The following is a 14,806-nucleotide window of genomic DNA, read 5'->3' on the forward strand; positions in this document are numbered from 1 at the left end:
TGCAGAAATTTTAGAGTTATTGGTGGGAGAAACTTCTCCAAGAGATTTCTTTATTTTTTTTGATAAACCCTTCCTCCTCCGTTATGCTTTTTACATGAAAATTTTCAAAACTTTGTGATGGTCGTTACGCATGAGCCTCCTTCCCCCTCCCCCTAGAGCGTTGCGTAATTTGTCGATAGCGTCTACGTTGAATCTAGGCCTCTAATTGACCAGATCAAAATCGCCAGCAAAATCTTTCCATACTGTTCACTGGAGCCGTTGCATAGTCTAGAAAGTCAGTTAAGTCGCATTTTGGATTTCTCGCATAACGTTTCCAACGGAACAATGTAAGAATGATATCTTTCGTTTATAATAGTACAATACTGAAGCTTTTGGGAAGTTTTTCTCTATAGATTGAAAGACAATGTCCTTGACTAGCGTTTCATACAAAAAACAAAACAGAGTCTCTCAATGTTAGATAAGTCCTTTTAAAAAGTAACGCGAGATTTAATTTTGCCCACTATTATAGAAACAGGAAGATTTACGGTTTTGATAGAGTTTCATTGCAAGCAAATGTTTGGAATAAGCACATAATGGTGCAGATTTGCAGGAACTTGATGAATAATGCCTGAAAGGGCGCCCCTAGAAGAAATCCTCGCTCCGCCCATGCATATATCAACCGGTGTCAGATGATTACTTTTAATTAAAACCCGCACGATTTCGACGACGTTGACTGTCGTCGGATTCGGGACAAAAGAAAAGCACTATAAAGCTCACAGGAAGACTGCCCTTGTGGCGGAGATCTTTGGAGAGACTGCGTTCGTCGACCGGAAGTGAGGGGCTCGAGTCGGACAAAACGCGCACAGGTGACACCAATTTATGGCGGCAAACCGAAAGCATTCACTAAAAAATGATCGCTATCGAGGCGGTTGGCTGTCGCCCCGAATCGATTCAAAAGGCCCCCATCCGTTCGATTTTCCACCAAATCATAGACATTAGCAAGTGGTTGCAAAAAAAGATTCATTTGATCCAACAATCGGTGATAGGAGCTTTCTCGTGTACACTTTCTAATAGATGTGATTCAAAGTATTCTTTTGTTGAATTCTTCCAGTTAATACATTCAAACCATTAAACGTGAACTAAACGAATTTTAGTTTTATTCTTGTTTTAAGCACTCTTGTAAATCATTGCGTTCCAGTGATCGAAACGATATGTCGTACCAATTAATTGCAAGGAATGTATCCAGATGAGAATCATTCGTTATCTCCCAGCAGTCAGTCACATTCCGCACCGACGAAAGTGATCGCGAATTTGATCGTAAAAATTGGTTTCCTGTTCGATTTGGGGTGATACCCTAAATTAGCCGTAATCTGGTCGCGAACACTACTCCAAAACGGGACCACCGCAAATAGCCGTGGCAAATTTTTATGGTCCATAAAAATCGTGGGCTTTCAACACTCCGGCAGTTAGAAAATTATTTACGTGGGGATATCGATAATTTATTCACACGCGCAACACCAGATTTCGCAATGGTTTATTGACAGCACCATATTTCGAGTGTTGTATATCATATCATAGTTAAGATACTTCAACTCGACGGAGAAAGTAAATTTATCTGCTTTTAGAAACTTCTCTTGATTAAAAAAGAAACAAAAAGGTATTTTATGCAATCGAAAACAAAATTTGAAATTTTTTGAACAATTGAGGACATTTCGGAAACACAATCAGTCCCACAGGCATTTTCAAAAACGTTCTCTTGATTGAGTAGTGTCTAACGGTTCGCATAATAGTCACAGCCAATAAATGTTTTAGATTGCCTTTCGCAGATTTCTTCAAAGTCACTCCACTTTTAATTTTGATAAATGCCTTCCTACGATTTTCCTCCCCCTTTTTACGATCCGATACTCGAAGACGCATTGCTTTAATAGGCCCAAATTGCCAAATTTAAATCTGCTTTCAAACCATAGCCCGATCCGTTCGACTCCAGAGAGCAGCTAATGTTTATCTTTATGGGAAAAGACTCGTTCCTTGTGTTCTCCACGCTGAAAGCCATTTCTCCAATAAACTTTATTAGCATTTATGAATAGCCAGCCAATCAAAACGATCCAGAGAAGCGAAAGGTAGCAGGCGCAAAAAAACAACACATCTATCTCGACCATGATGGAGAAGCCTGTAAAAAAGCACATGTCATCATCGAAAACTATATTTTGATTGATAAATTGTTACCCTCGGACACCTCGTCTATTCATGGGCACTAATGTCTGCCTTTCTTTGCTCTCTCTGTCTCTATCTCTTCCACGCGCTTCTGGAAACAACAGGAACGGCTTACTAGTCATGGCGGCATAGGACTCTCAGGTGGCAGTCCGGCATATACCACACACACCGGGGGCCACACGGGTCGAAACGGACCAACCAGTGGACACGGGGGAAGTCACGGCAGCTCGCACGGACCCGGCCCCACAATGCACCACCAGACGTTGCAGTCCGACTTTCAACCACCGTACTTCCCGCCTCCGTTCCACCACAGCACCCAGAGTCCCCCGCAGCAACAGGTTGGTCCTTCTAGATATAGCGGTGGCCACGGAACGCGACCTTAACATCAAGTTTTGCATTCACAGAATCATGGTTTGGACTACCTTAGTACGGATCCGTACGGTCAACCGTTGTCCTCGCTACATCACGCTCCCCTGCATCACTACAACCAGCTGGCTGGTTTGAGACCCTCGCAAGAGCAACTGGGACTGCACCGATCGCACCGAGAATCCGAACTGCAGCAACACGTGGTAAGTTATTTGATTAACCTGTTAACGACATTCCACAATCGTATTTTGATTTTAAAATTGTTATCTTCCAATAAAATAAAAATACGCTATGCCATGAGAATTCTGAAAAATCTCCTTTACGAAAATTCTCGACCGGTGGAATATGAACTAGTAATGGGCGATTTTGTATCGATGTTCTAAAATCGATATTTCCATTCCGATTAAAAATTTCAATTTGCCATGAAGTATTTCGTATGTTCTATTAAATTTCAAACCGATAAAATTTAAAAATGTTGAGAATGAATGTAAACGCACTTGATTCCAAGGTCACTCATTTGGAACTAACCGCATTAGAGCAGCGCACCACCGTATTTAACATTGTGGCAGCATTACTGTTCTTTCAAACACACAAGACTATTGAGGCGCGTTTCATACCGGCCGTTTTGTTATATTAAACAGAACTTGAAATGGACTATTACATTTCAAGTCCTGTTTGCCGATAAATCAAAATTCAGAGTGATGTGTTTCCAAAACATAAGCTTGATTGTAGAACTTTGGTTAGCATGTTTGGGCAGAAATTAAATGTTTTGATTGCACTTAAAAACTATTTTCAACGATAAACTATGGAATTCATTTTTTTTTTCACCTGTTTCTGTGAATCAAAAAGTAAAGCGAACTCTTACAAACTTTAAGGGGGCAGGAACCGTCATCAATTTCGGAATTTTCAAAAGCAGTTTTCTCCTTCAAAATCAAGAAAATTTACTGGAAAATGTGTTCACAGTATTCAATTCTCCAACCGCAACACAGTGAACACATTTTCATCGAATAATTTTCAGTTTTAAACAGAAAAACTGCTTATGAAGTTTCGATGATGACGATGATTACGATGACGGAGCGTTGATCGTTAATGGTTTCCAAGACTATGCCTATAGAGCTATGATCGACACTTTTAATCGACGTTCTGACATTATTTCTTTTTGTTTCTCCCTCTCGGCGTTTTGTTCTTTCTACGTTTGCATCCCGTCGACGTTTTATCTTTTAAACTAGGTATGCTGTTCCACTCCAGAGAAGTAAAAATTTCTGCGCAAGAAATGGTCAAAAAATTTTCTACACTGAGCTCCATTTGAATTGACATTTCTTTTGAAATGCGTACTGCGATCAAACAAAAATGGTTTTCTTAAGCATTATTTGCAATAAATTTCCCACGCATCGAGATGGGTGATTACTTTTCTGTTGAAGTGCATGCTTCATCTTGCAGGTTTTGCCATTCGAAGTTATGGAAATCTACTTTTTCCATTCAGGGTTAGGTTTCGGGACAGCATGTCGAAAGACAAAACACCGAATACTACAACGTTGAAGGGACAAAACGTCAAAAAGACAAAACGTTGAAAGGAGAGGATTGGAAAGAAATGAAAATTATCACCCATCTCTTCTTCATACCATAAAATCTCGAGAACTTTTTCAAATCAAACTTTCATACGGTACCGTAATTTCTGGTGAAATTGATCATTTTTCACGGTTCTTCTAGTCTGTTTTCTATAATGTTAACAATGCCAAACAACTAAATGCAGGAAAACAAGTACGAAGGTGAGTCTCATCGACTTATGTACCGAAATTTTCTAACAAATGTCATTTTAGTGTTAACAAATACCTCTACAATAAAAAATCAGAGGAACTCATTTCGGGGTGAAATTGATCACTTGTCAATACCATTATTGTTAGTTTCCAAAACAATTCTATATGATAAATTTGATCTCCCTGAATCCGAATATGCTTGTAAAATTCTTAACAATGCAATATTTATATAAATAACGAATAGTTAAATTTCAAGAATAACGCGGAAAACGCCTAAATATATGCAATTTCCTAAGGAATTCAATGATATCTAACAGAAATTCAATTATTTCAACCATATGAGCAAATTGGTACGAGTTTTGGTGATGAAATCTGGTTTGGGGATATACCTCAAGCATCCTCACAAACTTTCAGGTTTATATCATGTTTAAATCCTTGCTTATTAAAAGAAGTTCATAGGTGTTTGTCAATACTGCACCGTGCATGATTTTGAAATTTTACGTTATTTTCATAGTAATAAACATTCTTTAACGCAAAAAACTTCACAATACACAATTCAACAATAGTTACGACAAGCAACGTTAATTTACTGCAACTAACATTGATATTTGTGCTCCACTACGAATAAATAGAATCGTGTGATACGATGATCAATTTCACCCTACTGATCAATTACACCCGATTTTACGGTATCGGGAAAATAAATTAAGAAAAATCACAACATGTCATTTAAATTTAAACTGTTTTGAAATGAATCCCATTTACAACATTTTTTCGCCATCTGCATTGCTTAAATTTTGCATGCAATCAGCTCGCGTTTAAAAAACTAGGTACTTTTTACTATTTCCCAAAAAATAATTGATGAAAAAATGATACACCGTTTTATTAAATTACTTGCGACGTTTTGGTACCAATGTAAAATCGACTCAAGTAGTGTTTAGTTTTGATTCGTGGTTAAGTCTCTTTGTCTCTCCATATGACGGAGCGGTGAAAGTAGTGGTTAGGTTGCAAAAGTTGAAAATCTTACTTACGTCGTTTTGTAAATCCATAAATTAAACGTTCTGAAAGTAAAAAATCAATGATTCATGGCGGAACGTGTAGAATTTCGTCTGTGAAACACATAAGAACTATGACCTAAGTTTGTTTACTTTTTTACTTGAGGCTGTTTGGAAAAGTTCTCGAGAAAGGTCTAATTAATTTGCCTTATTGAAAAGTACTATGGGTATCAACGGATATGAACTGGATACCTTTGTTGTCTTGGCTACATTTGAGCCAAACATGTTTAATTTGTATCCACTAATCTGCACATCGTTTAGATTGAAAATCGAGAGAAATTAACGTTTTAGGCTTATCTGACAAATCAGAAACAATGAGAAAATAACCAATGAAATTCCCAAGTGCAATTTTTAATTCCAATTGTAGAGGAAATACTCAAACTTCAATCTTTTCACTGTAATTTCATCAACCTATTTTCGAAACCCCTGTGAACATCACACATATCTCCTACAATTTCCCTGGCTATTCCGCTCAAGAAAATATCTTATCAAGTTTCACCAAAATCGTACTCGAGAATGTCAGTATCGCCCAATGCCATGAGCCTGTCATCGATATAATTTTCAATATCATAATGCTACTATAATGCTACGTTCAGACTAGACCTGATCAACGCGATCAACGTAATAAAATCTATCTTGATAACAAACGTGATAAGTCTTATTTCCAGTGAAAACTAGATGCATAGTTTCTGATATCAAGAGAGCCTTTATTACGTAATGTCAGCTCTAGTCTGAACGTAGTTTAAGCCTTGTTTACATTTTCATTTCAATTTCGTACATCATATTTGGCATATCACAGGATCCTGAACAAGATTTTCACAGATTGAAAATGATTCCTACATCGTCCTGAGCAGGATTCTCAGAGATTCTGTGAAACAGTGAAATGAGAACATGATTAAACGTATAGAACTGTTCTCACGTAACTTTTTAAAAGGACTTATGCAACAAAGAAAGATTCTATCTTTTCTCGCTCTATTTCGAGTATTGCAGTGCAATATTAAAGTTTTTAGGAAACTTTCCACTAAGGATATAAAGACAATGTCCTTGACTTGCGTTTAATTTTAATACAAACAACCCAATACAAGAGGTTAATGTGACTCAAGCTATCAGTACACTATGGCTAGAGTGCCTATAAACAAGAGTGACGTCATATTCAAATTTTGACAGGTCTCCTACTCACTCGGAACGCCGATTTGTATAAAAATGACAGTTTGCCGCTGTTCCACTTTTAACATTGACGCCGCTCTTATGTAATTCCACTAGGACTATGGCAAATATTTTAATAGGATTGGTACAGAGCAAAAAAATGTTTGACATTGCCAAGATCCTGTCAAAGTTGAAGCCGACGTTTGTCTTTCGATTTATGCTTAGCCAAATATTTGTACATTGTAGCTTCAGATATTGATTAAAAAGAAAGTAAACAAAGAGAGCTTCTCAATATCAATGATCTCAACGTTGTAAGCAGGGCCGCACATTTTCATTTCATTGAAAGCATCTTCAGTCCCCAACTGACTGACTCAAGCTTGCCTTCAATTGAAACTCTACTGTTTCGTTTCAATCCGACAAACCGTTCCTTTCATCGCCGCAAGCGTAGTCTCTCATTTCTCTCAACATTCTTTCGTGCTGCTTGTGCAGCGCGTGTCATAGATCAGATCCTCACCGCAGCGAGTTGGTATTTCAATCGGTAGTCTCTAACTTTAGGAGCTGATTAATTCAAATGAACGACGTGGTGGCCCGCATACTTTCTCTGTCTTAATTTATTATTTAAAAAATTACATACATCACTATTGCAGAAAATAGGTAAAATTCAATTTCGAACATTTTGATGGATTTTAATGAAATCAAACGAAACGAATTTCTTATTCTTTCATTCCATCTTTCTTGTTCGTTGCTTTCAATCGGGCAACGAAACGAATGAGTGTGGAACGGAAAACGAAGCGACGCAGTTGTTCGTCACCATCGAGACGACACAACTAAGCATTCGTGTTTCACAAAATGATTTCGAATATGCACAACCCTGGTTGTAAGTCCTTTTGAAACTTAAATGATGAAATGGATCGAAGAGGAAAGTATTGGATGTTTTAGGATTATTACTTAAATCTCAGGAAAACATATAATTATAGTGACGTGATATAATCGAAAAGAAAACCGTGCTTAAAACGAGTGTGACTAAATGGAGCGCGATAAAATTGAGGAGTGATATAATCGAGAAACTACTGGTGATTGACAACCGATAGATATTACGAAAATTTTGATTTTAATTTCAATAGAGCGCGACATTTTTTTGTATTTTGAATAGGTAGCCTTCTTCTTTCTGGCGTTACGTCCCAACTGGGACAAAGCCTGCTTCTCAGCGTAGTGTTCTTATAAGCACTTCCACAGTAATTAACTGAGAGCTTTCTTTGCCAATTGACCATTTTTGCATGTGTTTATCGTGTGGCAGGTACGAAGATACTCTATGCCCTGGGAAGTCGAGAAAATTTCCTTTACGAAAAGATCATTTACGAAAAGGGCCCCTATACCTTAGCCTGGTAGCCTATACCTTAGAAATTAGTAAATTCTGTTCTCTTGCTGAACCAATTAACTAATCGGCAGCTGTCAAAGTACTCAATGTAAAGTTTGTATGCTTCCTATATATAAATTAATAAACTACACTTTAAAATGATAGTTGCCAAATATGCATGTAAAATAATTTCTATAAAAATAATGGTCACTCTCATGATTTGAGAGAAATGCGGGACGTTTTGCTAGAAGTTCAAAATAAAAATGAACCCCAATGATTTGCATAAGATATTGTTCTAATGACTGGGGGTGCACGGCATTGCATCTGTATATTAAACAGAACTAAAGGTAGACTATGTAGTTCATGCATACCATAACTTCCTGATGCTCTAGAGATCAGTTTTAACGTGTTCCCAAAGCGTTCTAGTTATATTTGAAACAATCTGAATTGCATAAAACTTATTTCGCAAATCTTTCATATACTCGAACCCACTGAGCAGAATCTGAATAAGGGATGAAACTATGTCAGGTTAAATTTGGACTTTTTGGATCCCTTCTCCTCCCTCTTGTCATACTTTTTGTACGAAACCTTCAAACATTTTGTAAGGATTGTCACGCTTTGCCGGACCCCCTCCCCTTGGAGCGTGACATAATTTATGCATGATCCCTAAATAGTATCAAGCAAGTAGATTTGAGTGTTGTACCTCTTAAATCTGCCTCAATTGCTAATCTTTTGACAGATTATTACGATTAGCACTAGCAGTCTATGGATGCAGAAAACTACAAGAGCTATTCGAAATACGCATATCTGTCAAAAGGGGGAAATAAAAGCTACAAACTCAAATCTACTTCTTCTGGATCTTTTTCGCAAGATTATCTCGCGGTCAAATTTATGTCAACTATTCAACAGTGCTTGGGGCACAAACGTTTAAGTGTATTGGAGATCTGAGATCTGAGACATAAATTTGTATGGATTAGTAAGAAAACTTATATATCGCGTATCTGCGATCAGTACAAACCATTTGTAATGATCAGAATTGTAACAAACTAACATAAGATTGAAGCACTTCGAAATTTAACGAAAAAAAGCCACGTCTATTTTCCTGGGGTGGAGACACCATGCGCTTGTTAACAATACTTATCTCCTTGGATGAACATTGTAGGTACAAATATTTGAAACCACCAAGTTATTGCATTTTTAAAAAAAAAGATAGTTCTGGGTATTTAGGGGTTAACGAAACAAGTGTTTGACGCTAGCCAAATGAATTGATTCACTTATAATTATTCATATGGCACTCTGTCGAAGGCAGTAATCATGTAAGGTAAAAACATGTAATACGCCTTCTTAAGGAAATACTGCTATATCGAATAAGCAAGTGCATCCCTTCTTAAATTTTTTTATGTCAAGGTGTTCCTTATTTAGATGGTCATGCTCGGCACGCAACTTTCCAAGTTGCTTCAAAAAAGTGTACAAGATGTTTTTTGTAAACGGTCCCAATGTTTACGTTTCAAAACAACCCGGGCAATATGCCCCTCTCATAAAAAATGTCCACAGCGTGGTAGAAATGTTTCCAAGGAGAATTTCACCACCTGCTAAGCTTAAAAGAGTTCAATAACATTAGTCTGCCATTGGGGCCCAGATAGCCGTAGCGGTAAACGCGCAGCTATTCAGCATGACCATGCTGAGGGTCGTGGGTTCGAATCCCGCTGGTCGAGGATCTTTTCGTAGAGGAAATTTTCTCGATTCCCAGGGCATAGAGTATCTTCGTACCTGCCACACGATATATACATGCAAAAATGGTCAATCGGCAAAGAAAGCTCTCAATTAATAACTGTGGAAGTGCTCATGAGCTTCTTATGAATAAGAACACTAATTTGAGAAGCAGGCTTTGTCCCAGTTGGGACGTAACGCCAGAAAGAAGAAGAAGAAGAACATTAGTCTGCCGAGAATAGTTTTTGTAATAAGTACAATAATAAAGAATTCACCCTGAGGCTTGCTTATCAGAAACAAAATTGTAAACCTAAAACCTGATTTTCGATACTTTTCGTATTTCTATTGATTGTTTATACTTCTCAAAGAACATATATGCGCAACATCATTTTTTCGCGAATATTTAAGATATGTGATCATATTTACATGTAAAAGAAGCCTCAATCCCGTGAAAATTAAGAGGGGCATATTTCCCCGTTGGGACGTATCAGACCGAGTTATCCTATCTCATTAACATTGTAGGTAATCAGCAGTGTAGTCACTACTGAGACAGAACCTGCTTCTCAGCTTATTCTAAGTGCACTTGCACAGTCAAATATTAACTGAGGTCTTTCTTTGCCAAGTTGCATTTTCGCATTCGTATATCTTGTGGCAGATACGATGATACTCTATAAGCCCAAGGAAATCAAGGAAATTGGCATTACGAAAAGATCCTGGCTCGACCAGTAGGTCACTGGGCTAATGTAAGCGTCCAGCATATGTGTCCTAAACATAAGACGCTAGGTGTTAACGGGTTAATATGTTTGTTCGGTGGAATACTGTACTGTTGAAAAAGCCGTGGTAATCCAAATTCTGTAGTTAAGGAACGAATCGATCACATCGCTCAAATTGGTTTTCATTCAATTTCAAACGTGGCACGCGTAACCGTCGAGTTCCAATACCCAAAACGGAAGTCAACTTTCATTTCAGACCATAAAAGAGAAAATCTAATTATGGTCAACGACCAATCATTGAAATCACCCGTGGAAAAGTGGATCCATTTTCCATGGATCAGCACCCAGCTCACGAAACCCTCGCCGACCAAATCGACCTCCCTCCAAGGGTCTCAATCGCCGGTCATTTACGCTCTTGGCACCCTTCAGCAGCAACATATTCCCAAAAATTGGAAGCAGCCGAAATTGTACAGCAAATTCCATCGCGATGCCTCCGCGTGACATGACACGATCAAGATCTCTCCTACTCTGTCCGGTGGACTGACTAACAACGTTAACATGACTTTCGTATTTTTTATTTGGACATGTGCGCCCGGCCGTTTGGACCCCACTGTCCCCCTCAATCCAACAAAGACTAACTGGGCTGGCAGTTCACACAGGGTTCAAAACTATAACGGGTCACCCGAGCGGGAAAGCATGGCAAACGAATACCATAACTCGGTATTAAACATAAATACCAGCATAATGTAGTATGATGTTTATTAGGTGGTAATAAGAGTCAACATACCAATGATCAATGTCAAAAATTTTATGATAATATCATCTGCACAATAAAAAACTCAGGAATTTTCAGTCATATATTCTCATACTGATTGACTATCAAAACAGAACTTTCGAGAGTTCAATGAGTTACTGAGTAGATATTAAATAACAAATGAATAACGAACAATAGGTTTGGAAATTTTGAAAGAATCTTCACTCTCAATGAAAATTTAATGATAAGCTATTACTTATCAATAGCAAAATATGTTATGAAAGCATAAAATTATATTTATCAGGCCTTACTTTTACAAATAATAGCAAATCAAAAATTAGTCAAGTTATTATAGCTCAATTTGCTATGAAATCATCGGATTGTTATTTTCTTCTGATCGGGCACATATGTGTGCTGATGTTGATGATGATGCGTTGGATTGGATCTCTTTAGTAGCGTCTGCGTCTCTATTTAATCGATAACGAACGATTGCTCGAAGACAGCCGAATTCGGACCCCAGGACAGGTTGCCACCTCTCGCAGACTGGATTGACTGACTAACTGGTACGCGCTTACAAAAATTAATTAACAAAAATGCGTGATTTCATGTTATTGATTTCGTGGCTCCACCAGCAGCCAACTATCGCGTGCTGATCGAGAGTTCTCACCACGCGCGTATTCGTCGATTGGAAGTTTGTTTGGACAAATGTTTCAATTTTATTACGTGATGGCCTATTGACGGACAGGTTGATGAAGAGCTGCACGTGGCCCCCAGATTGGTGAGGCTACAATCTTGTTACTAATTCAGAAGACTAAATCTGTCGACAACTTGTATACACTCTGCTTGAATTGTTCAAAAAGTCGATCTTTTACTGAAGTTATATGAAGTTTTGCCAAAATAAAAACAACAAACCCTTAAATGTTTCTTGGGATTTGAATCCAGAGTTTTTACAAATCTACTTTCAATATTAACCAGTTTATTTGAAAGTAGATTTATTCTCTTTGCATCCAATAAATTTTCAATACAGTACGGTGAAGGACAAGAAAATAATTCATCATTCTTGAAACTTTGGCGAGGAATCCATTTTAGGATGTTTCTGATAGTATGCTAAAAGCTGTTTCTGTTTTTTCCCAACTCTTAAAGAAATATCTAACCGTTCTTTTCGTAGTTGCAAAACTACCCACACAACTATTTCCAAAGCGATCGCTCGCTGTCTAAACACACCAATCCGCTCGACACAACCCCATCATCCCATCCAGTCTTCACCCTCACCAGAAGCATCCGTCTTATCTTGCTTCCTTCTAAGATAACGTACTCGCCCTCGCAACAAAAGCAACTTCTTCGTAACATTCAACAGACAACCTAACCTCCGAAAAATAGAAAACTCGTCTCACACCGCCCAGCATCCACCACCGGGACTAAACGGGGACCGGGAATATCTACATAACTCAAACTTCCTACGCCGATCCAAAACCGAGAGCCAGGCATTCCCCTGCATCTCCCCCTCCACGACCGACAACGGCTCACTTGGATGCTGCTTCTGTTGCCGCTGCTGCATGCCAGTCAACATTTCCCAACAGAGGGGGTTTTTCCACGCACTTTCCACTCCCGGACGGGGAAAATCCCTCAAAACGGGAGGAATGTCAACAATTTTGCGTATCATAAACGACGACGACAAAGTCGACGGAAAATTCATATCAACATATGGGTCGCTCAATGCTCCTACGAATCTATATGGATCTAAAACAAGCGACGGCAACAACGATAATAAAGTCATGTAAATCTCTGGGTTTGTTGCCCGGACCATGGGTTGCTTAGATGATGGCATTTAACGAGCGTAAAAATCTAATCGTTGACAGGGGAGGAATTTGAGGAGGCAAATATTTCCGTTGCCCGACTAAATTGATTTTCTATTATTTATATTGGAAACGGATTGACTTTTTGGGCTTTGGAGTGGGCAATTATGTAATTGATAATTGAAATTCGGATTATTGTAAGTCAAATTCGCTAACAAAAAGCATTACATAAATAAGTAACAATTACCGGTTTAAAAGATGGTTCCAATTTAGGGGGTACGGACTTGAAGATTTAGGTTGCTCAAATTGAACACAATCTTTTCCACGAGTGCTAAATGTTGTGTGTTTGCTCGTCTAGTAGGAATGCAGGAATGATACCAACATGAATAGACTTAATCAGAATGTTGCTGGCTGTATGTTAGTTTGAAACATATTTTGAGCAGTAGTACAAGAATTGTGCATCATTTGGACCAAGCACAACAATTCTTTAACAATTGGCGGTTATTAAGTTACATAAATTGTATAACAATTTTAGCGTGCCTAAATCACGACCGTACATTTCTAGGCGTACTCTGAACATTGTTATGAAAATTTTAGTTTGACGGCAGCCTGGCTGCTTGTTGTTTTTCTATTTGCATCCCCCAGGTTCCAATAATAGAATGAAGACATAATGCCATCAATTCAAAAGCATATCATTCTACAGTGGTGGACAAAATTTTTCTTTATCACTGAATTGCCTTATTGTAGTTTTATGTCTATAATTTCTATTTGCTATTCAATAATAACGCATTTGCGGAACATAGCAAAAGTAAAAAGAATTTGCAGAAATTTATGAGGGACGATTCAAATGTGACATCCATCGTTTTTCGGAATTTCTCGACACCCCCTCCTCCCTCTTTCACGCTTTTTCCAATAACTTTTACACGTACTGTCACACTTTCGTAGAACCCCCTCCCTCTACCCTAAATGATGTACGCCATTTTTGAATGACCACTAAACATAAGATTCTTGAAAATATGCGGCACAAAAGCATAACGTAATTTTCAAGCTCTTTATGTTCATATGTTCCTCATTGGCGTAGTTATGATTTTTTTCTGGAGGGCCTAGCAATTTCTTGTTTTACAGAAATAATTTCGGTCGCAATAATCACAATTTTCACAAATTTCGTAGTTTGCATAGGTTTGTACTATTTTTTTTTTTTTTTTTTGTCATTTTATCTCATATCGCTACCCATCAGTGCACTGGTATTTGTAAATTTCAGCTTTCACTACGAAAAATATTAAATAGTAAAAAAACACATCAAGATTTTTCCCAAATAACTCACGAGGAATATCCCTCGTGATTCTTCAACGAACTTTTCAAGTTTTCCACTATGTGCTTTTGAAAGATTTCTCTGAGAATTCCCATGGTAATTTCTTCATGAATTATTTCCGAACTTTTTCCATGCTTTCTAAAAAAACTTCTTTATCAGTTTTCAGTTCCCCCTGGGATTCCCACGAAAAACCATTCTCAAGATTAGTAGTTATTATTCAACATTTTTTTCCTAAAATGTTTTTTTGGCTTTCTGAGCTTATCATAAAATTTCTTAAATAATCTTTTTCAAATTACATACAAAAATCTAAAGCCAGAGAATGCTTTAGACATTCTTTTCAACGTTTCTCCAGGTTTTCTACGTTTTTATTACACATAAATTACAATTTTGAGTTTTTAAATATCATCCAGTTATTGATTAATAACTGAGGATTATCAAAAAAAAGTACAAGAAATTTTAGGAACCTCACCAAAATTCTCTTCAAGATCACCTAGCAAAGATTTTTTCCACAAAATCTTTAGAGAGTTCACCAATAGTTTTTCAAACTTTGCCTATAAGCTTCTTCGTAAAGCTTTCTTCAGATTTCTTCAACACATGTTTCAGAAAATCTCTTCTTCAAAGATTGCTTGAAAAAATACCCAGGACTT

General features: G+C 37.7%; 1 protein-coding gene across 6 annotated transcripts in view; it reads left to right on the forward strand.

Moving 5' to 3' along the window:
- LOC5568514 (transcription factor AP-2-epsilon) overlaps nucleotides 1-14,806 on the forward strand; it is a 213,147-nt gene that overhangs the window by 189,567 nt on the left and 8,774 nt on the right. For all 6 annotated transcript variants that reach the window (XM_021850497.1, XM_021850496.1, XM_021850498.1 and 3 more), the window contains 2 exons: nucleotides 2,298-2,531; nucleotides 2,598-2,762. In XM_021850497.1, coding sequence (XP_021706189.1) covers nucleotides 2,298-2,531; nucleotides 2,598-2,762 — 399 coding nt within the window. The remainder of the gene's footprint in view (nucleotides 1-2,297; nucleotides 2,532-2,597; nucleotides 2,763-14,806) is intronic.

Source organism: Aedes aegypti, chromosome 3, assembly GCF_002204515.2.
Source record: "Aedes aegypti strain LVP_AGWG chromosome 3, AaegL5.0 Primary Assembly, whole genome shotgun sequence".
Taxonomy (NCBI): domain Eukaryota; kingdom Metazoa; phylum Arthropoda; class Insecta; order Diptera; family Culicidae; genus Aedes; species Aedes aegypti.